This window comes from Siphateles boraxobius, unplaced genomic scaffold (assembly GCF_051911475.1).
Source record: "Siphateles boraxobius isolate OS27281-9 unplaced genomic scaffold, OSU_SipBor_1 56, whole genome shotgun sequence".
Taxonomy (NCBI): domain Eukaryota; kingdom Metazoa; phylum Chordata; class Actinopteri; order Cypriniformes; family Leuciscidae; genus Siphateles; species Siphateles boraxobius.
In genome coordinates, this window is record NW_027509182.1 from 7,608,340 (window position 1) to 7,632,694 (window position 24,355).

Consider the following 24,355-nt stretch of genomic DNA (forward strand, 5'->3'; position numbering starts at 1 on the left):
ATAAGGGGGACCTCAGACATTAAAATATTATTTTGTAATATCATGATTTTTTTTTAAAACATGTAATATCACTCACTTCATTCATGTTTTTAGTCTAACCATTTTTTTATTATAGCAACGTTAGGTCAAATTCACTGTAAAGATGTACAATTCTTAGTTTCATTCATGGTGGTAACATGAAAAACGAGCCATAATCTAGTGTAAGATTGCTGCAATCTCCTGGACAAACTAACACTTAATAACATGAATTTGTAACAAAAGCCACTAGATTTCACTCATAGCAATCAGACATCATTTCAATTTATTTATTTATTGTGTTTAGATATAGTAACGTTAAATGTGAGCTTAGTCATCAAGTGTCATGCCATTTAAATGAATGGAACTTTTTTTTTAATGGAAGCAAACGTCAAGAATTTGTAACCTTTGTCCAATTTCAGCTATCTTTTCACAGCTCCCTGAAAACTATCAACAAAACGGACAACATCTGCTATTCTTACTTTTGTCAGATATATGAATGACTAAGAGAAAACAAGCTGTTCACAGTCCATTTTGAGAATGAATGGCGATCGTAGCGGGTGGCGGCGCGACCGGAAGTCTTCTTGTCGTCTGTGTCAGTCTGGCGTGATTTAACTTCTCCCCAGTTGTTCCATGGAAACCAGCAAAACACGGAAAGCTGTGAAGTGATAAATAGGGTTGTTTCTTCTTTGGGTTGAAACATAAAAAGGTGCGCAACAGGACTGACCGCTTTTAGTCTCCGCATTTGTTCTCCGACTGCAACTGCTAGCGCTTTCACCGGAAAAGAGTTTACCCTACTTCCGGTCTCGGTCGCCATTTTGTGAAATAGGCCTGTTGAGGAGAGGAGATAGCCGCTCTGCTGACTTTGTACTTTGTACTCTATGTACAGAAAAGTCATACCTCATATGATGACATATGGCATAACATAGAAGAACAGTAGCCTACTATCGCTTTAAGAACATCAGGGCAGTAAACTTTTGAACACTAGGGGGAGCTTTAGAGCGTTTCCTAACCGGGCCTAACCTAACGCGATTACGAAAACGTTTTAATTTGATACGAAACCGAAACTAAATCAGTGGCGAATGGTCAAAATGTGTGATTCATTTGTTTGTTTTTTAGTCAATTAATACTAAACAATAATAAGTTAACCCTTGCTTACCCGAATTCTTCTATACGTTGGCTTTCACAGCAGGCTGATAAAAAAATAAAGAAGGCTGATTATTATGTTGTTTTATTACCAGTAATTTTATTACCATTATATATCTATATATGTATATGTATTATTACATTTTTACGTATGTGTTGTACTTATACAGATTTTAATTAAAAACATGGGTGGGGGTCCCACAGATAAAGGCAAATCACAGAGGAGACAAGGGAAAATCACAAACCACTAGGAGACTGTTGTATAACCACAAAGTCCAGAGGCTTTCATTTAGTCATTAATAATAATAATAATAAAAAAACATTTCAAATAATAAATTACAAACAGTAGGAACATTTTTTATTAGCATCCTTCATCTTCTTTGCCAAAGGGGGTGAAGTTTCTTTAATGTGTGTTCAGTGTTAAACTAAAGTTATTCCTCTTTAAAAGTTGTCGGTAGCACGTCTATCTGCCTCATCATTACCACATTCCTACTCATTTTCTGAGGGAAGATGAAAGCTTACTAAAAACATTCAATCTAAAACATTCTAAGACAAAGCCAAGACAAATAGCAGAAGATATTATTGGTGGCTTCCAAAGTCCTGTTATAGAAAAAACTTTACTTGTTAATTATTATAATATTTTTTTAAAGGGGAAATCAACTATTCAGGTTACAAGTTGTGGAAACATGATATAATATAAATACTTTTTTATGCACTTCCCTTTGCACAAAGCAAACACAAATAATAGACAGAGAATAACATCAGACTTACAAATAACTAAAGATTTCCTGCTTGCTCAGTTTCATTCTGATATTGTTGTGGCTGGTCTGACTGTACTTCTGGATCGCAGCGATGAAGCAGAAAAGGCATAAAGAAAGGGGTTCACGCAACTGTTTATAAAGAAAAGAGCCCCAGTTATATTGTGGCTAGTATTTGAATCCCATGACACTACCATTAAAACAACATTGCTGATCGCACAGGGGATGCCGAATATGAAGAAGGCCACTACGATTCTGACAACCAGTTTTGTCATCCTGTGGCTGTTGAAGGAAACTGAATGACTTATCCGTTGGTGAAGTCGAAGGTAGAAGCCTAACAGGCTGACCAGAGGCACAATAAACATCACTAGAGTCTCAACAAATAAGACAACTATTTTTTCTTGAGTATTGCTATAATCCTGATAACACTGTAGAAACCCATCCTCTATGTGCTTGACGCTTCGGAAATAAAGAGAGTAAGAAGCCAAAGCTCCACTTAATGTCCATATCCCAAAAATCAGCCCGTTTTGACCCTTCCTTCCAAGCCTTGCCCATTGCTGAGGATACAGCACCTGCAGGTACCTTTGCACACTCAATAAGGTGACAGCATGCACACTACAGTAGAGGCTCCAGTACACTAGATAGGAAAATAACTTGCATAGAGCTCTGCCAAAAACCCAGCCGTTCAGAAGTGCATAGATCCACACAGGCAGAGAAATCAGACTCAGTAGATCAGAGACAGCCAGACTCAGCATCAGTTTCGGGGTGAAGCTATCCTCCTTTAAATGTTGGGCGAGCATGACCATCACCGCTACATTACCTGGTACACCCAGCGTACAGCACAATCCCAGAACACTGCTGGAAATTAGTGTTTCCACTGAGGTAGGGGCAAACAGGGAGCCATTCGAAATGTTCTGGTACTCCATGTTCACCTGCCTGTTGCTGATGTGAATATAAAATGTGAAGTTTGCCAGTCAGAATGTAGTCTCAGTTGTGGTCTTGTGGAGAGACATTAAGATTCTAAATGTGAATAAACAGGCATGCAAATGTTTGGTGGGGAAAAAATTGCAGTTTGATTTACATACTTTTTTAAACCGTCAGTCTGGCCATGTACAGCTGTTCATGAATGAGCTGTTTGTTGTGGTGTATCTAGCATTTCTGTTTTCCTTCGATATCTGTTAATGTTAATGCAAGGTCACAATATATGAAGCGCAGAGCATATACACTGTAGAAGACTTTCAGATGCAATATATCTTGGCATGTCAACTTACAGACTTTTGACTTAAAGACATCAAAACACAATTGATTGCTATGCACGTCAATAACCATTTGAAGGGTGATCTGTTTGTTGGTATGATCATAATGATTGCTCTCAAGTGATTGGCCAGTGAGAAGCACAGGGTAGGGTAAGGCAGAGGTGTAGTGGAACAGATATGAAGACGTGATGAAAGAGGAGAGACAAGAAGTAAACACATGAGCCGCGTTTCCACCGCAGGAACTTTCCTCAGGAACTAGGGACTTTGGGGTTGAACTCGCTGTGTTTCCACTGCAAGAACCAGGGCCTAAATGAAGTTCCGGGTAAATATTTCCCCCTCCGAAAGTCTCTGCTGACGAGGTAGTACTTTTTCAAAGTTCAGGAACCTTTAGGGGTGGGACTTGGGCGCTGAAGATGCTGATTAATTGAGTTCATTACGCATTTTGATTGGTTGACTCAACTCAGCATTTTATTTCAACCACCATTTTTTTAAATCTGTTGTGCTGCTTGCAGTAACAGTTGTTTGCTATTCGAATCAACAATGGAGTTTAAAAAATACGATCAATGGCGAGGTTCAGGCTTTATTAAGATTATATTGAGAGGATGAAATCCTGTAAAGTCATGCGCAGCCCTACCTCACCGTACTATTTGCCTAATCTTAACAGTACTTGAAACCGCAGTGCGGTGGAAACGCAGACAGCAACAGGTCTGGCAGGAAAAAAGTTCCAGGGACAAATTGTTCTGGGTAATTTCGGTGGAAACGCGGCAATGGACATGGAAAGATGTGAAAGAGGAAAAGAGAGGCTGATGAGACTGGTGGAGGATGAATGAAGAGAGAACAAGGGAGTGGGGAGCAAATAACAAATAGCCCATTCATTGGATTGCTGGTACAGTTAATTACATTGATGAGAGAGAGTGAAGAAAAAGAACCCATGGAATCTCATTTAGAACTGAAGTTGGATGAGAAAATGCCTGTAATCTAGACAACTGGTGACTATTTAAAATTGTCAGCTATGCTTTACAGTCAGAGTTATGCTCTGTTTTGTCTTTGATTTCATTGGGTTCACTTTCTGTTTGCCTGTTTTTTTGGTTCATCTAATTCACCTGTCTCTCGTTAATTAACTCGTCAGCTTTTTTGTTTGCCCTCTTAAAGGTGGGATCAGTAGTTTTTGAAAAACACTTTTGGCCAATGCTGATATTTGAAATCACCAAAACGGGAGCTTCGTGCCCTGCATGTGCATCCCACAAATCTCCATCAACTGCAAGATGCTATCCTATCAATATGGGTCCTTGTTGACTCAATGCCACGTAGAATTAAGGCAGTTCTGAAGGCGAAAGGGGGTCAAACACAGTATTAGTATGGTGTTCCTAATAATCCTTTAGGTGAGTGTATATAGAAGATAAACAAAATAAACAGAACTTTCAAACCGTATTCATGCAAAAATGAAAATGGTATCAATTATATATAATTATAAGGGTATAATTGCATCAACTTCAATTATAAAGGATTATTTATTTGTATAACTACAATAAATTATGATGTTCTGAACCTTTCTTAACAAGTAATCATAATGGTGTACAGTATCATATCTAAATTTTATTACTCAGTATTTAAATAATTGATCTGTGATACACTATGATTCACTCTCTGCTTCCTTCGAGGCTTCAGCCACAATAATCTTGGTTGGTTTATGTACTCAATCCCACAATTCCAATTTCTCACACCAAAAACCACATTTCAGTCCAAACCCAAATAGCTGCTGTGTTACTGTCTTACTGTGCTGAATGTCTATCACTAACTGTAATCGGTTCATTTCTTAATGTAATTATTCAATTTATCTTTTTTTATTCAAGGCATCTATTCATAAACTCAATAAACATGTTTCTTTAACAGTATCCCTTCTTTGTCCAGTCCATCTTATAGCTTATATCTCATTGTTTTGTTTAGCATATCAGTGTTCTACCAGCCCATGGACCATGAATGTGCAATGATAGAAAAGTTTTTTTGCTCAAATAAATGCAGCCTTTTTCAATTCAGTTTTTCAAAAACATAAAAAAATTCTACCCAACAAATTTGCCTTGAAGGTCCAAGCACAGTGGTGATGATGATGATCCTTGAAAATATTTACTTAAGGTTTCATCTACTGTAATGATTACTGGCCTGTAAGGATTAATCAAAGCTTCTCAATAAATAAATAACCTTATTGAATAATCCAGCCAGAGCTGACTTTTACCATCTTGTAAATGTAATTTAGCAACATTTCATCGCTTTGTTGATCTAGATTCTGAGACTTGGTGTTATTTCAATTCTGACACAACCAATCAAGTCAGAACTGTCTGGCTTGGTTTCAGAGCTCAGTTGGAGACCAGATCCAGTTCCCTTGGAGGAAAAGGGGAGGGTGGGGAAAGATCCATAAGGAAAACTCAATTAAGCTTCTCATTTTCACTTTTATCTGCCCTCTTTGTCACCTGTACGTCAGAAGGGGGCCCAGTGTTGGGTAAACATGTCAGACCCAAGTGTGTCTGCTGTGATCCCTCCATGGGCCACTTTAATTACTCGTCACCTCGTCCTTTGTCCCTGTTTTCCTCCAATCGGTCTGGTAAGATGGGTCACAGCTGGTAATTACACATCCAGAATCCTTCAATGTGTCCAACAGCATGAAAAAACAAAACAAGCTCTCAGGCCTATAGGCTAGAACTTTTTTTAGATTTATGTAAATTATAAAGAACCACAAGAGTCAGACATTTACATCCACATTTGAATAAACCACACTTCCATGGCTAGATATATTCAGTACATTTACAGTTCAAGTACAGTACAAGATATACATCCTTTCTGGGGGGATGAACTGAATTTACAAGAAGTTTGTTTGCCTTTGGCAGGTGCTTTATTTGGGTCTATATTTACTAGAAAACAAAACTTTTATTCAGTTTCTAAAACAGTTACACCCACAATGTAAATTAAGTTGCTCCTGATATAAATCAAGCATATCAAAATATTGTGGTCTCGATGGTAAAAAAAAGAAGTCTTGCACCTGATTGATCTTGACATCCTGTTGTCAAAATGGTGTTGGGATAAAGATGTTTGGACACTGAAAAGAAAAATAGTATTAAAAATGTAAACAAAACAAAATACATTTCAAAGATGTTATTTTACTCATATTTATAATACTAATTTTCACAGTATAAATGGGTATTGACATGAAAATATCTGCCTTGATAGAAAGGGGTCCTTCGCAAGGGGATCATCTTATCTGGGGGTCCTAAGCATCATAAAGTCTCTGTTCTAAACAAATCTGGTTGAATAAAATTTCCAGAGGCAGTCTATTAATACAGAATAATTGATCACACTGTTTTGTGTTTCCTAAATACATATTCCAGGTAACCGAGGAGCCTTGAAAAAGTAATCTTAGAATTTTTTACACCCTGTGATTTCTGCTACTAAATAACATTTATTGCTCATGGTTGTGAAATATAAAAATGTTGCACAATAAAGCTAATTTGTGGACTCCTTATTTAATGAGATAGATGCAATGCACAACAAAACCAAAAAGAAAGCATATATGCATAAAATAGTCTTTTTAGACATCATGATTCTAATTCTTTAAATCACATTTCATAATGTTTTATTTAAAATTGATCAGAATTTATATTGCTAAAAAGACAGCTCAAAAGTCAATAAAACTGAAGACTCAGCCACGGGACAAATTTCACAGTGATGTGTGGCAGATTTTAGAGGATGTGTCCACAGGCCAATAAATAACCAGCCATTCATGACAAACAGAAACTAGACCATTAGTCTATTCAAGCATCAACTCTTTCCACCTGGAGAAAGCTATCCCGAGATTAAACCTTGTTTTTTGCAATCTCCGGTCCTGTGGCTCCACAAGTATGGTCCTTCATTATAAATAACCGTACAGTGCAGCCTTCTAAACTTGCCGGGGCAGTGACAAGTGTCTCTCTTGTCCGGTTCAGCTGCTTTCAGTCACGTGACGCTGGCTCTGAACAAAAACACGCTGTGGAAACGCGTTGGCCTAGTACTTTTTGTCCCTCTCTGCTATTTTAGTTTTCAAAGATGGCGGAACGACGTTGAGCATGGAAGCCTCCGTGGACCTACCCGTCCCATGTATATAAAGATAATAAATTATTCTTTTACGAGGATAAGTCAGATCATTGGCAGAGGTATTTGTACACCATTGAGGACATATTTATGAATAAAAATATTGATTTTAGATAATAAAATACTTAAACTACACATTGTCCCTTTAAGTTGTAACAACATTTTACAATATAACTGTTTCACAGTATTTTTGATCAAATAAAAGCATCCTTGGTATTAAATGTCAAAACGGCAACAAAAAAAAGTCACTCACTTGCACTGATCAAGAAGACACTCAAAAGACACTCACTTGTCGCCATCTAGTGGTATAATTAAGTTTTCCCACTGTCTTGAAAATAACTATTAAATATTATATAAAAGAACTAAATATTCAATTTTACCAAAAAATATAAGAATCATTTACCCCGTAGTGGCCATATACCGATTCTGATGTTATATCATATTATGAATTTGCAAAGACCTTTAAACCGTTTTCAACATTTAACACAAACCATGAGAACGAAGACTATTGGAATTATTTGAGGTACGATCAGTCAGTGCTCTTTTTTGTGTGATACTATTACATCTTTTTTTAAAGCTTACTTTGTTCACTGCCAGTTTCACTGGAAATTGTTCACTGCAATTATATTGACGAACGTGAGCAGGGTAAAAGTGATGGTAAGTAGATCACATCATTTCTGGCTGCATTAACTTACAACAAATCAAACATTGTGCAAGTAAAGTGCACACATTTACTACAAATAGAATGGCAATGGTAAGTATATTAGCTATTCTATATGTTTTAGTCTTTAGTTTTATTATAATTTAATTCATCTTGACTGAAAAAAACTTTGTACAACACAGGTTAAATTTGTTACAAGAGAGAGTTAATACAGATGACTTGGCTTTAAAAAAATTCTGTTGCGCTTCTGTTTGGGATGTGAGAGTTGTCGATTTTGGGTCCGTAATATATGATGGATTCTGACTCTATTGAATAGTTTCACCATGTATACAAGAGTGTTTTTGCACTTTTCCTTGTCACACACAACTTCCCTGTACTCACTGTTGTACATCCATGCCGCTATTTACGCATGGAGATGTACTTACGCTGCTCACTTTAACGTCTGTAAATAAAAAAATTTTTTTTTTTTCTTTGCTTCAGATTTAATGACTTTTCGTAATTTAATGGGGACAACTCTGTAAACATAAAATTAACCTTCTGATATTTTTTCAATGTCCTGTACACATTTTGTAGCATCGGTGTTCCTTGGGGTCAATTTGACCCCAGGCTCTTTTAGCTGTATAAAACATAAGAAATATTAAAATTTCACACACATTTGTTTTGGTTGTTTTATTGAGGTCACTATAACATGTTATAATTGTATAATGTTCATTATAATTTTACATAAATTTATTCCCCCATGCCGTGGGGGAGGGGAAAACATAATTCTCATGGTTTACCAAACAAAGGGGAGGAGCAAACATTATAAAAGCATGAACAGAAGCCTTCTAAACCATTTCTCTTTGTGATCTGTGTGCTCTCTATGTTCTCCATCTCTCTCATTTGAAAATGACATCTAAACACCCTTGGCACCCTCGTCCTGATCTTTGGAACCTCCACGTGTGGCTCCTGGACGGGATGAGGCAGGTTGAGTATCCTACTACCAGCGGTGGTGGTTACCATCACTTCCGCTTAGCATCGTCCACGAGACATGTCTACGCTAAGTGGAACCTCTTCGTCAACTGGGCTCTTCTCACCAAGAAGACCCCCGGAGATGTTCGATCAGTGTTGTGCTTTCCTTCCTTCAAGAAGGGTTGGAGCGAAGGCTGTCTCCCTCCACCCTAAAAGTATACGTTGCCGCTATTGCCGCACACTATGTTACAGTGGAAGGTAAGTCCGTAGGAAAGCACGACCTGATCGCCAGGTTCCTGAGGAGAGCGAGGAGACTGAATCCTCCTCGCCCTCCTCTTGTTCCCTCTTGGGACCTCTCAGTGGTTCTAAATGCCCTGCAGAGTGCTCCCTTTGAGCCTTTGAAATCAGTGGAGCTTAAGTTCCTGTCAATGAAGACAGCACTCCTGGCTGCATTGGCCTCCATCAAGAGGGTAGGGGACCTGCACACATTCTCCATTGAAGAAGCGTGCCTGGAATTCGGGCCGGCTTACTCTCACGTGATCCTGAGACCCCGGCCTGGATATGTGCCCAAGGTTCCTACCATTCCTTTCCGGGACCAGGTGGTGAACCTGCAAGCGCTGCCCCTGGAGGAGGCAGACCCAGCCTTGGCACTGCTCTGTCCAGTACGTGCTCTCCGCTCTGTCCAGTACGTGCGTTCCGCGCCTATGTAGACAGAACGCAGTGTTTCAGGACCACAGACCAGCTTTTTGTCTGTTTTGGTGGGAAGCTGAAGGGAAAGGCTCTCTCACTGGAAAAGATAGTGGACGCCTTTGCTTTGGCATACCAGCAGCAAGGTCGACCGTGCCCCCTTGGTGTGACTGCCCACTCCCCGGAGTGTGGCGTCCTCTTGGGCTCTAGCGCATGGCGCCTCGCTAACAGACATCTGCAGAGCTGCAGGCTGGGCGACACCTAACACATTCGCCAGATTCTACTATCTCCGAGTGAAGCCAGGAGTGGGTGTGTGAAGCCGAATTGGTGGGTGGATGTCAACTTAAAAGGTTATTTAAGTAGTCAACAAAGATATAAATTACCTGAGACACAAACCTTTGTAAAAAAAAAATCATATTCTGGAGGTTTAAATTACTGGGGTCAAATTGACCCCAGTGGGTAAAAGATGTTATCGGATTTGAGGGTAACAGGAGGGTTAACGTTAATAAAAACCTTTTCTACTTTACCTCTCTGGATCTTTGGGGAATCTATGAAATGCTAGTTGATTGGTTGTACCCTTTTAGTTGTTGCAGTTGATGGCAGAACACTGTTTTCTTTGTTTCCAATTATTTCCATTCATAATGCTGTACAGTTGTGCTAACGGTAAAACCGTTGGTTCAGTCCAAAATGGCGTCAGCGCGACAGTAGCGCCATCTAGCGATTGTTACCAAAACTGCAACGGAGTTTCGCCTCTTGGTACTTCTATACTCTTTGCCTTGGGTAAACCCCATAAACACTACGCCTATTTCACAAAAATGGCCACCGAGACCGGAATTAGGGTAAACTGTTTTCCGGTGAAAACGCTAGCGGTCGGAGAACATATGCGGAGACTAAAAGCGGTCAGTCCTGTTCGTACCTTTTTATATTCCTCCTAAAAAAACAACAAGCCTATTTATCATTTCACAGATTTCCTTGGAACGAAATGTTGAAAAACCATTGGATTTGGGCTATACGAAGAGAACAGGGGCACTTTTTTGTGTGCTAAGCACTTAACGTAGTTACAACGTCTGTGTAACAGGGCTGTATTAAGACAGTGTGGTGCCCCTGGGCACTATACCTCAAAAGCCAAAAGTTATGTATGGTCTTTCAAGAATTTAAAGTTAATAACATAACAATTTACGAAAAATATTTTTAAAGCTTGTGTAATGTGGTGCCCCCCTAGTGGTTGTGAATGGTTGGTGCCTCTGGGCACTGGCCCAAGTGCCCTCAATCCAGCTCTGCGTGTACGAGAGTCCGGTGTGGTGCCGAATTCTGACCCCCGCCAAATTATTACCCCCCTAGTATGATAGGTTTAGGATTAGTTGTGGGGGAGGGGTTAGGATTAGGGGTGGGGCTAGGATTAGGCAATCAGATACTGATTTCAACGAGGATGGGTAATAATTTGGCAGGGAGTCGAAATTCGGCACAACACCGGCCGTAGATATCTTACACCGCGGGCAGTGTTGTGCAGGTTTTCATGGAACAACTGGGAGAAGTTAAATTGTGCCAGACTCAGACTCGTGTCTGTGGTGTGAATGAGAAAGGAGATGTTGAAATGGGAGTGTTGATGCCGGTTCAGGAGTGGTGCCCTGACAAAACATGTTTATTGCACTTGATTGGTATCTGATTTGCACGTCATGCACTTTTATTTATTATTAATAACTGTTGGCAAATTAAAATTGTTTGAAGAAGTTGATTCCTGTAAATTTCTTTCCTTTTTTTCTTTTTACCTTGGTGCGGGGCTTTTACCAGGCCTGCTGTTTGCTTGTGCAAGCAAGGGTAGCTGGAACATTTTTGGTCCCTAAAATGTCCTAAAATCGGCTGTCTGGTAAATTAATGCAATCAGGACGATTTCCAGCAGCACAAGAACATGTATTAGCTGCCATTTGAGGTGGATTGTTGGTTTTATCTAAAGAAAGAAATAGAAATACTTTCATATATTTCACATCTTTATTTAGGCCTAACCCTTGTGTGCTGTTAATTTAGGGTGCACACTGGGGTTAAGGGTCTCCAAAAATACATTGGAATATACTGCCAAATATAATGTGATGTATTAGTCCTACATAATACATTTCCATATATGGGATACTAGTGATTATATTTGTCAATATACTGCAATATATGCATTAACCATGTATGGTTATATATTTTTATCCTTTATTGTGTACATTATATTGCACATACATGTCCACATTTAAATGTGAATGTATATGTAAGGTTGACGATTGGCCGAATACCATTAAGACTATAATTATTATATTTTGAAAGTAATGGCTGTGCACTCCTCGGCACAGTGATAGTCTTTGGCTAAACACTTTAGTACATGTAGGTGTGCTTGTGTTTTTGATAACTACTTTGGAAAGATGAAACATTTATAATGTAAATAAAAAGATATAAGAAATATATTACATTATATATTTCTCTATGTGTGTTAATGCTGCATGAGTAAATATATCAATATTAAACATGGAGTACCATATCTGATCACATATACATCAATATATTATGAAGTGTATTACTGAATATAAAATTACATACATTATGATAAATATAGTGTCTCACATTTTTAAATATATGAAAAGTGGCAATTCCTTATATATTATTCAATATATTGTAATAAATTTACACAATATATTATTTTGTATATTTTCAAATATACTGTTAAACCATTGAATATATTGATCATTCATATATAGGGAAATATATTTTCTTTTCCCAGATAGTAAAAAGTGATTTTGTAACATCATGATTTTTAAAAACATGTAATATCACTCACTTCATTCATATTTTTTAATTATTTGCCTTGATTTCATTATTAGACCTACTGGCAACGTTAGGTCAAATTCACTGTAAAGATGTACAATTCTTAGTTTCATTCATGGTCGTAACATGAAAAACGAGCCATAATCTAGTGGTAGATTGCTGCAATCTCCGGGACAACTAACAATAACATGAAATTTCAACAAAAGCCACTAGATTTCACACATAGCCTACAATCAGACATCATTTCAATTTATTTATTTATTTAGTTTAGCTATAGTAGTTGTGCGCTTAGTAATCAAGTGTCATGCCATTTAAATGAATGGAACTTTTTTTTATGTAAGCAAACGTCAAGAATTTGTAACCTTTGTCCAATTTCGATCTTTTCACAACTCCCTGAAAACTATCAACAAAACGGACAACATCTGCTATTCTTACTTTTGGCAGATAAATGAATGACTGAGAGAAAACAAGCTGTTCACAGTCTATTTTGAGAATGAATGGCGATCGTAGCGGGCGGCGGCGCGACCGGAAGTATCGCTACCCTACTTCCGGTCTCTGCCGCCATTTTGTGAAATAGGCCTCTTGTTCAATGGTTCGCCGCTGGGGGCGATGATCAGCATGATTCATGGGTTCACATCGCCCCCCAGCGGTGAACATTGAAATTTCGAAAGTTTCGAAACAGTTATGACGTAACAAAGTGTAAGGGAACCTGGGTCAGGCTTTGGGGATATGTATTCAAAAATTAGTAATTTTTCAATTAATAATCATTCATACGGGTTGACCCAGATAATCATACATGTTAAATCTCCCAAAAAGGGATAATATTTCCCTGCATCTGCATTCATATATGTACTTAGGCAATTAACCACAAAGGATTATAATTAATTGCATATGTAGACTATATTTTACAGACAGGTTAAAATTAGCTCAATTGTATATCAATACTTAATCAAAATGGATTATAATTAAATATTTAATATATCAATTATGCCTATCATAGATCGATCGTCGGGATAATCTTTAAGGGGATTAATTTGTGACCGAATCATCATTTTGTCCCACAAAAACCTGATCATTCGATCTCAATCAAACCTCACAAAATTATCTGACTTTATAGACTTTCAGGAGAAGCTATTCCTCTGGCCAGAAGGAACAACCTTCCTGTTCTATAACGATTCTTTAAGTAGGCTATCAATAAATTTGTAAAGCATGTAGCTTTGGATTGTATACATTAAAGGGACTTGTATGAGCAAAGAGACAGAATCAATAAATGAATATAATGCATTTAATAAAGGCAAAGTTACGTATACCGGTTATAACAAACAACTAATGTATTTACAAACACAATAATGGCAACGACACAATGAAAGAGAATGCATCAATAAAGAGAGAGAATGAGAGAGAGGGAGAGAGAGAGAGAGATCCGTAAGGATCACAGTTTTGCTAACTTCACCTGGACAAAACCACAAGACCACAAGAAATCAACATCAAATCTTACTGCTATGAAAGCTTAGTAAACGAAATACTTGCACATTTATAGCTCTTTTGTGTGGCTGATATGAAGAAGGCGTGTGTGTCTTGATCCTGGGAGCGTCACTAGTTCACTCGTTCTTCCAGAGCGAGCCAAGCGCGGCGATTTTGAATGTCCGTTTGAGGTGAAGTTGCCGGTTGACTAAGTAAATTCAGACTAAGTTCATTTCACTTCTCGGTGGAAATGAACCAAGGAGAATTCGAAAATGGAAAATAAAAACTTAAAGAAACAAACAAACAAACAAAGGAAAAGATCCCCGGAGGGGGATCACGCGGAGCAGTTACATGATGCGAAGAGAGGAGAAGTAAGAGTGAGAGGAGGCAGGGGGTGAGTTCTCTTAAAGGAACTGAAGTCCACACCTCTGTGGGGAGCCCTGGCCAATGACATTCAACGAAACTTTGGCGGGCAGAATTTCTTTTGTCCTGTCAGGCAGGTCATTTAGATGTTTTATGGCCGTGACAGAAATGCGTTAAATTTTACTCCAGAGATGAAAAACATAGTAAAATACATTTCAGCACAATATACGATATGGATTCAGCTGGGACAAACCGAGAGATTTACATTGATACCAGACAAAACATGAAAAAGCATAGGAATTACAAAGATACGGCTTGATATTAGGGATGCTCCTATCAGGATTTTTGCAGCCGATACCGATAGCCGATTTCTTGTCATGGTGATCGGTCGATACCGATCCCGATACCGATGCTTAATATACTTAATATAAGACAAAGATAAATACAAACAAAATGGACCAGTCTGATGCAGCCCACAAGGTTAAATTAAACATTGTCCAATGGTAAACTGTGGAGGACACCATAAACATTTAATCACCTAAAATAGAGAAGTCAGATGTAACTTAAACCTTGTCCAATACAAGTCTGAGCAGGACAAAAAATAAATAAATAATTTAAACTCCTAAAAGACCAAATTGGAGTAGTTTGATGCTACTCATTAGAAGGGATGGGCATTTCAAGCAAAAATAATATTCGAAGATCGCTGGCTATTATTCGAAAATCGCACCCCTCCCCATATGCACGCACACATGCATGTATAGGCCACACACGAGAAAAGCGGAGTGGTCTGACCTTTAAATATAACTTAAAAACGTAAATATACATTTCATATTTGTTTTATATAATATAATGTTCTTTTTTTATTTCATCTATGGTGATTATATGAAAAAGGAACCGCATGAGATAAGGTAGATAGGATCATAAGATGCCCAATATATCAGGAGACATTTGGAGTGGGTCAGACATGATTTTGACCACTTAATTAAGATTTGTTTTGTAGAAAGCCATTCTTTGAAGTGAATTTCGTTTTGTAAAAATTGTATCTTAATCGATGTATCTGTATCTCCATCAATGTTTCATCAACCAATTGACTGGATTTAATAAATAAGAAGCGAAATATAGCAGACAATATAGGGATACGGAGGTGCCCACGCGTGAACTGGAGCTCGTCTCATAAATGAGGAAACTCAGCGTATAAGCTACTTGCCTCACAGACCTGAGAACGTATAGAAAGCTTGAAATGCTTAAAAAAAACATTCCAAATCGATAAGAAATGGGCTACTCTCTGCTTATGTAGGCTAATTCGTATGAAGTGTGCATTTCTCTCTATAGGCGTGTTCACTACATGCGAAGATGGCGTCAACATCTCTAACTGTATCTTTGCAGCCAGAAAACACTAGTTTATTAATAAACAATTAAAATGTATAATGCTGCTTAAACATTACTTTTGCCGGTTCTTTTTGGCAAGCTTTATGCATGCGCTTGATATGCGGAATAGGCAATATTACGATAACGCACTCATTATGCTTTAGTATTTTCTCCCATATTTATATTTAAGTAATTAAATTAATATAAATATGCGATTAGACTAATGGCTTAAATGAACTACTACTAGTCAACTAGAAAACTTTAGTCGTGCACGGGCAGCACAATTTATTTCACATATTTCCTAACCAGCGCGTAACTGCGGGCGTTCTGAGCGAGCGGTGCTGTGTGGACTGAGCGAGCGAAGCACCTCTTCAGAAAGGTGATCTCTGTGGAGGAAAATGCTCCTCCACATGAGATTCCTTTGAAACATACATGGCAAATAGCTGTTTCTCGACACATCATAGTAATTCCACACCGGTGATGACATGACTGCCAAATCATTTAAGTCCCCACGCATCATGTAGCCTACCTTCTCACGTTTTGACGTAATCAAATTGTGATCGGTTTGTGAGATCGGCCAAGTTTAGTGAGTACCGATCGAGTCATAAAATGTGAATATCGGCCGATACCGATCTCTGGCCGATCGATCGGAGCATCCCTACTTGATACATAATTACACACGTTATAGTTAATTTAAAACTACAACAGCAATATTTGTATTCCCATCTGACTTGGGCATGCCGACACACATAAAAACATATGAAATATATTTCGGTAAAGTTTTTATATGGTGAAAGTTTCATGTGCGTGTGTGTGTGTGTGTGTGTCTTCCCCCTGAGTTCTTCCTTGCCAAAAAGGGGGGGTAGTTGGGTGATAACACATCTCTGTGAAGCTCGGTGTCTTGTTGTCTGTTAAACCCTCTGGGTGCCATAAAATTGTCACCCAAATCGTCTATTGCAGACTGGCCGGAGCCTAATGCATAATTTGCCTCCATGAGTTCAGAGGCTAAACGCTTTGTGATTTCAGAAGGAATGTGCATTTATATGTGTTCAGATGAACAACCCATGATTTAGCCAGATTCCCTACAAAAGCATTGTTTACAGAAATTGCATGACTTGGGTAGTTTGATAGACGCTCCGAACCACTGATTCAAAACAAAACATTCGTAAAGGTTTCGAAGCTTCATGAAGCAGTGATTCAAAATCGACTATCACTACCTTTTGTGGTCAGAAAAGAGTCATACCTCATATGGCATAGCATAGAACAACAGTAGCCTACTATCACTTTAAGAACATCAGGATAGTAAACTTTTGAACACTAGGGGGAGCTTTACAGCGTTTCCTAACCGGGAACCGCTTGCTTAACCAAATTCTTCTGTACGTTGCCTTTCACATCAAGCTGATAAAAAATAAAGAAGGCTGATTATTATTGTTTATTTTATTACCAGTAATTTTATTACCATTTTATATATATATATATATATATATATATATATATCAATTAAAGTTATTCCTCTTTAAAAGTTGTCGGTAGCACGTCTATCTGCCTCATCATTACCACATTCCTACTCATTTTCTGAGGGAAGATGAAAGCTTACTAAAAACATTCAATCTAAAACATTCTAAGACAAAGCCAAGACAAATAGCAGAAGATATTATTGGTGGCTTCCAAAGTCCTGTTATAGAAATACTTTACTTGTTAATTATTATAATATTTTTTTTAAAGGGGAAATCAACTATTCAGGTTACAAGTTGTGGAAACATGATATAATATAAATACTTTTTTATGCATTTCCCTTTGCACAAAGCAAACACAAATAGACACAGAGAATAACATCAGAGATGCACATGCACAATAACTAAAGATTTCCTGCTTGCTCAGTTTCATTCTGATATTGTTGTGGCTGGTCTGACTGTACTTCTGGATCGCAGCGATGAAGCAGAAAAGGCGTAAAGAAAGGGGTTCACGCAACTGTTTATAAAGAAAAGAGCCCTAGTTATTTTGTGGCTAGCATTTAAATCAGATGATACTACCATTAAAACAACGTTGCTGATCGCACAGGGGATGCCGAATATGAAGAAGGCCACTACGATTCTGACAACCAGTTTTGTCATCCTGTGGCTGTTGAAGGAAACTGAATGACTTATCCGTTGGTGAAGTCGAAGGTAGAAGCCCAACAGGCTGACCAGAGGCACAATAAACATCACTAGAGTCTCAACAAATAAGACAACTATTTTTTCTTGAGTATTGCTATAATCCTGATAACACTGTAGAAACCCATCCTCCATGTGCTTGACGCTACGGAAATAAAGAGAGTAAGAAGCCAAAGCTCCACTTGATGTCCATATCCCAAAAATCAGCCCGTTTTGACCCTTCCTTCCAAGCTTCGCCCATTGCTGAGGATACAGCACCTGCAGGTACCTTTGCACACTCAATAAGGTGACAGAATGCACACTACAGTAGAGGCTCCAGTACACTAGATAGGAAAATAACTTGCATAGAGCTCTGCCAAAAACCCAGCCGTTCAGATAGGCATAGATCCACACGGGCAGAGAAATCAGACTCAGTAGATCAGAGACAGCCAGACTCAGCATCAGTTTCGGGGTGAAGCTATCCTCCTTTAAATGTTGGGTGAGCATGACCATCACCGCTACATTACCTGGTACACCCAGCGTACAGCACAATCCCAGAACACTGCTGGAAATTAGTGTTTCCACTGAGGTACGGGCAAACAGGGAGTCATTCGAAATGTTCTGGTACTCCATGTTCACCTGCCTATTGCTGATGTGAATATAAAATTTGAGGTTTGACAGTCTTAGGTTAGGATGCAGTCTCAACTGTGGTCTTGTGGAGAGACATTAAGATTCTGAATGTGAATAAACAGGCATGCAAATGTTTGGGGGGAAAAATTTGCAGTTTGATTTACATACAGTTTTTTTAAACCGTCAGTCTGGCCATATACGGCTGTGCATATATCTGTTGTGCTGCTTGCAGTAACAGTTGCTTGCTATTCAGGCTTTATTAAGATTATATTGAGAGGATGAAATCCTGTAAAGTCGCACGCAGTCCTACGTCACCGGACTATTTGCCAAATCTTCACGGTGGAAAAGCAGACAGCAACAGGTCTGGCGGGAAAAAAGGTCCTGGGACAAATTGTTCCGGGTAATTTCGGTGGAAACGCGGCTATGGAGATGGGAAGAGGTGAAGGAGGAAAAGGGGAAAAGAGAGGCTGATGAGACTGGTGGAGGATAAATGAGGAGAGAACAAGGGAGTGGGCAGCAAATAACAAATAGCCCGTTAATTGGATTGCTGAATTACATTGATGAGGTAGGCTGCGTTTACACTTGGCATTAACATGCGACCTGTATCCGGATGTTGTCCACATACACATTGAAAAGACAAGTGTAAACGCACTTCTGATCGGAATGTTATCCGTTCAGTGTGTCCTGTCCAGGTTTCGGAGGACGGTAGTCGAGGACGCATTGTGATCGGATCTCAGTGTAATGTAAACACAATCCAGCCAACATGTCTGCATTCACAGGTGGAAGTCATATAAATCCCCGCCCAGTCTCACCACGTGGCTGTCAGAAAATAATGGCCAGACGCAGTTTAGACAAGAAATTAAGCTTATTTGAACCGTACATTAAACATTGTATTACATGATACTATGTGTGTAATTTTTCATTTTAATTGTGCAACATTATCTGAACGAGGCGATCGCCTGTACAATCACCGTCAGTCATGAGATTTTAATGAAGAGCTGCACGCTTCTTTGCCAGAGGAATAATCGGAATCGGATTTTTAAAATGTTTTTAAATATTGAATGTTTTTATTGTTTCAGCATGTTTATCAATCTCCAAGATATAGTCATTGCAGGCTATAACCTTAAACTAAGATGATCGATGATGTGACTTGGTTAACATGATCAACCCAGTTATTTTTGTATGATCAACTCTGGAAGTATTCCTTTGTTCAAAAAACTTAATTTGATCTAAGACTGGAGATTGCATAGGAAAGTAAAGTGAGTGAGGGAAAGCAATTGGGACATTGTTTAATTTGTATCATCTTTACTCTTAATCTGGTGTCGTGCCACAGACCTAATTTAAATATTAAGCAGGAAACAGAAATCCAGTCGGTTATCCAGATACAGAGGCTACTTAATGTGAACAAATGTAAACGCGTCATGTCTTGATTGGCTAATGATCCGATCTGCTTGATCCGATCACACAGTGATCGCATGTTAATGCCATTGCCAAGTGTAAACGCAGCCAGAGAGTGAAGAAAAATAACTCATGGAAACTCATCAAAGTATCCAGACAGTAATGATTAATAAAGTGATTAATAAAGTAATGGGATTACTCCCATATGAAGTTGGATGAGAAAATGCCTGTAATCTAGACAACTGGTGACTATTTAAAATTTTCAGCTATGCTTTACAGTCAGGGTTATGCTCTGTTTTGTCTTTGTTTTCATTGGGTTCACTTAATTCTGTTTGCCGGTTTTCCTTTGACCCAGTTTTCCCATGTGTTTTTTTGGTTCATCTAATTCACCTGTCTCTCGTTAATTAACTCGTCAGCTTTTGGCCAATGCTGATATTTGAAATCACCAAAACAAACCCGCCCCTACTACCCCAAAAGGATCTCGCCCCTAATTTGATAGCTCCACTCATAGACTGTAAAAAAAGATGGACGAAGCCCTTATGTCTGCTCTGTTCCTCCGTTCTGCTCCAATTTTGATATCTGTTGATTGCAGTACGACAAAAGGCTTGTTAAAATAAAGTAAATACAATCTCCTCAGTCCTCCGAAGATCCCAAAGTCCGTTGGTGCTTCAGTGACTACTTCGCTCAGAGAACCTGTCAATCATGACGTCACAGTACCGTTTTTATAGCATCAAATAACTAACTAAAAACAAACTTATTTTAAAAATAAACTCTTGAAATTACATCAGCGTGATAAAAACTACGCTTTGACTTCACTTTTCAGGGCTTGTGTGGCACGCTGGCTCCACTCCACACTTACGTACACGAACGTAACTCAGGCAACGACTAAGGCGGAATCTGCAGTAGGCCTACCTGCCCTCTGAGGGTATGATGTCATCAATAAGTAAAAGCAATCTGTTACTATGGTAATCCATGTCGAATGTGTTTTGGTAGAAATGTGCATTTAACGCATCAATGGTTCAGCTTCGTTTCACGTGGAAGACAATGCTCAACACCTATCCCAAAAACACAAAGTTATCATGATCAACTCGATAGCACGAGCACAACAGTCATAGTAACCAATACGACATGTTTGTTACGTCACATTTGTGTGCATTTTATTTTGTGATTTCACCGGAATGAATAGAGTCTCTCTGCAATGGCGATAGATTGAAGTGCGCGTCCGAGTGAAGACTGCGCGAGCCACAAAAGAACACTGTATCCATGCAACCGATCACAGAGGAAACGAGCACTCTGCTTTATTTAAAAAACAACACATTTTAGCGCTAGATGATAGATTTCTTATTTATTAGCGAACTAAATGATGCTCTGCTAGTTAAGATGTTTTATTTATTTGTATTAGGTACATCTTTGCCTCAATGTTTCAAAAAGTGGTGGGGGACAATATCGATCCTGAGAAAAAGTGGTGGGTACAAAATGACTCATGACGAAATCTGGTGGGGACGTGTACCCACCGTCCCCACCGAATTCGACGCCTATGGCCTGTGTCTTAGCCCTTATAGACCTATACAGCCGCCGGCAACTAAAAATAACTGTTGTTCTTTAATGTTTAATAACCTTTGAACTGCTAATCCAATCTGTATGCTTTAAAAAGTCCCATAAAGAGGAGATTCACAGCTCTTCTGTGGTAATCGCGTTTGGACATTCATGTGCTCTGTAGTGAATGTGATTGCATCATCAAGTTTTGATCAGCTTTGATTCGTCAAAGATACCCATGCGGTTTGTTCCTCTGAGCCAAACATGAATGATTGTTGATGCTTAGTCCCACTCCCATGCCCAGATTGGTTGAAAATATCATCTACTCAACCATTAAACAGGTTTTGGTCTTTTGTGAAAGTAGTTGCTTGAGTCCGTGCATGCAAATTTGCGTCCATGAAAAACACTAAATAACAGCTTTGCATGAGAGCACTCTCTGACAAAGCATAACCCAATTCAAAAACAAATATTAAACAGTGGTACACTTCAGATGAGGCACTGAAATTTGTGTTTTCAAATTTGCGTTATCCCAGTGGAATTGCGTCCGACGGAGATAACTGGCGCCGCAAAATAGTTCCGTGGGGTATATGTAAATTCTACTTATAGTTTGTGACAATCATTTGCACTGTAATTTTCACAATTGTTTACACATCTTGCTGCACTATTTGTGTTTGTTGTTCATATTCAAATTGAATATATATATATATATATATATATATATATATATATATATATATATATATGTCTGAAGTCATCCATTGTAGAGCTTAGATCGGGCCCAAAAAAATCAAGCCCGACCCGAGCCCGTGCGCATTGTGTCCGAGCCCGGCCCGACACATAAACTGTAATTATGAGCCCAAGCCCGATTTAAACCCGTCAATTTTTTTCATACGTGGGTCGTTATAACTGACGTTCTCAACTATTTTCTATGTTAGCCTACTTTCTCCCGCCCGCAACATTTTTGTCCCGCTCCCGCCCGCAAATACACTTTTTTTTTTGTAGGCTACCTCCAAATACTTTCGCCTACGTGTCGCCACCATACACATCAGCATAAATGCTCCTGATAAATTATTTGTTATTAAAGCATTAACACACAAACCACTGTTATAACATAAAAGCAAGCAGGCTACTGAGTGCATGGTTTGGCATGACTGAATGCGCGCAAAGTGCGCTCCCTTAATAATTCCTAAAAAGCTGACATAGAGTGAGTGCATTACCGCTCGAGCCCGCCCTCGCACTCGGCCATCAAATCTAGTCCCGCGCCGCACTCTATTGCGTTGAGAGTGCACGTCTCTAGATCGGCGTCTCGCGCTCGCGCCATCCACTCAAAACGTACCGTTAGCCTACTACTCTTTGGCCGGCGCGCAAGCCCAAACAAGTACGTGCGGCGTGCCTGTTGTTTTGTTTCCGTCTAGCTATCCGGTGTGGTGTTGTTTGCTAGGCCAAAAAGAGCGTTAATCTCGCGATAAAAAAGTTGACGCCGTTAATAACGCGTTTAACGCACAGCACTAATATATATATATATGTACTGTGTATATACAGTATACACTGAATATGTACACTGTATATATATATATATTCACTGTATATTCACTTCAAATGTATATACCGGTATACACTTTTGCTTCAGTGTTCTTTTACAATGTTTCTATTTAGTTTACTTCATGAACTTTTTTGGACAAATCTACATTGTCAGTAAATAAAAAAACACCTGCTTTTCACTGAAAATCGCCTATTATAATGTTGTAATAAATGGCTATAACTTGCTTAGGGATTGTTACGTGTAGTCAAAACTTCATCTGGAAATCTAGAATATCCAAGTACAACTTTCTAAAGGAAAAAATAAAAACTTCAGTAGGATTTATTTGAGTTGAGTAAAAAAAAAAATCACCAAAAATATGCTGGTGTTTTTTTATAAATCTGGTAAATTCATCCATTCTTAGACAAAATAAATGTAAAATTGGTATGAGCATTTAAATGAGCTAGCATGAAACTTCAAGTTCTCCTGTTTAAAATGATATGTGGCACTTGATGCTGACTGCTATAATGGGTTCGAAAAACAAAGAAAAGAACAGGCGAGTCAGGTGCTCCAAAAATGGGCTATTTAAGGGTTAACTTGTGAGGCAGTTCTAGTCATGTCTCAGTACGGAAAGCATCATGTGATCTTTTTGAATTTCCAACTCGAGAGATGCGCATTAGTGATGCAAGTGACGCTAGTTTTAAATACATACTCATTTTCCATGATGGACCTTGAAAAGAGTCTTTAGACCGTATCTGTCATCATATCAAAAATAGTAATAGCAAGCTGAGCTCTTTGAAATGTATCAACGGTGAATCCATTTTTGTGTTGTAGTTCTTATGAAATGGTCACTTTTAGGCCAAACCTCCAGCTTTTAATCATCCCCTGAGAGGATCATAACAGCACTAATATCCTTCGGATGAGATGTTAAACCGAGGTCCTGACTCTCTGTGGTCATTAAAAATCCCAAAGATTAGGGGTTTAATCCCGACATCCTGGCCAAATTTGCTCCTTGCCCTCTGTCCATCATGGCCTCCTAATCATCCCCATTTACTGATTGGCTTCATCACTCTGTCTCCTCTCCACCAGTAAGCTGGTGTGTGGTGGGCGTTCTTGGGTGGTTGAGGAGATTCCCCCTTCCATGTAATGTGTTTTGAGTACCCAGAAAAGCGCTATATAAATGTAACAAATTATTATCATTATTACTCATTACTCATATTTTTATTACCATATTAGCTCAGGTCTAGGCACCGTATGAGGCCATCCTTAAAAATATTACTGTTTGCCGTAACCCGACCGACCCTGTCAATTTAGGACCGACCCAATTATTTATTTATTTTCCCTTTAGTCCGACCGACTTGCCGGTTGTAACTTGCGTTAAGACCGACGATTTTTTATACAAATAAAATAAAATAATATTAATTATATTGTAGTTAGTATTGTGAAAGTTGCTTATGCCTACATACAAACGTAGGCTACGTTCTTTCTTTTAAATATAAACCCGTGCGGCATCATCGTCATCTATGGCCTCATTCACACTGCAGGGGCTT

The 24,355-nt window shown here is 38.7% G+C and overlaps 2 protein-coding genes across 2 annotated transcripts; both read right to left on the minus strand.

The window, feature by feature from the left end:
• Window positions 1-1,956: 1,956 nt before the first annotated feature.
• Window positions 1,957-2,845, minus strand: LOC143714849 (C-C chemokine receptor type 8-like). Its single transcript, XM_077206269.1, has one exon. It carries the CDS (start codon window positions 2,843-2,845, stop codon window positions 1,964-1,966), a length of 882 nt encoding a protein of 293 aa, XP_077062384.1. The 3' UTR covers window positions 1,957-1,963.
• A 14,283-nt stretch (window positions 2,846-17,128) lies between these two features.
• Window positions 17,129-18,355, minus strand: LOC143714850 (atypical chemokine receptor 2-like). Its single transcript, XM_077206270.1, has one exon. It carries the CDS (start codon window positions 18,353-18,355, stop codon window positions 17,474-17,476), a length of 882 nt encoding a protein of 293 aa, XP_077062385.1. The 3' UTR covers window positions 17,129-17,473.
• Window positions 18,356-24,355: the final 6,000 nt, after the last annotated feature.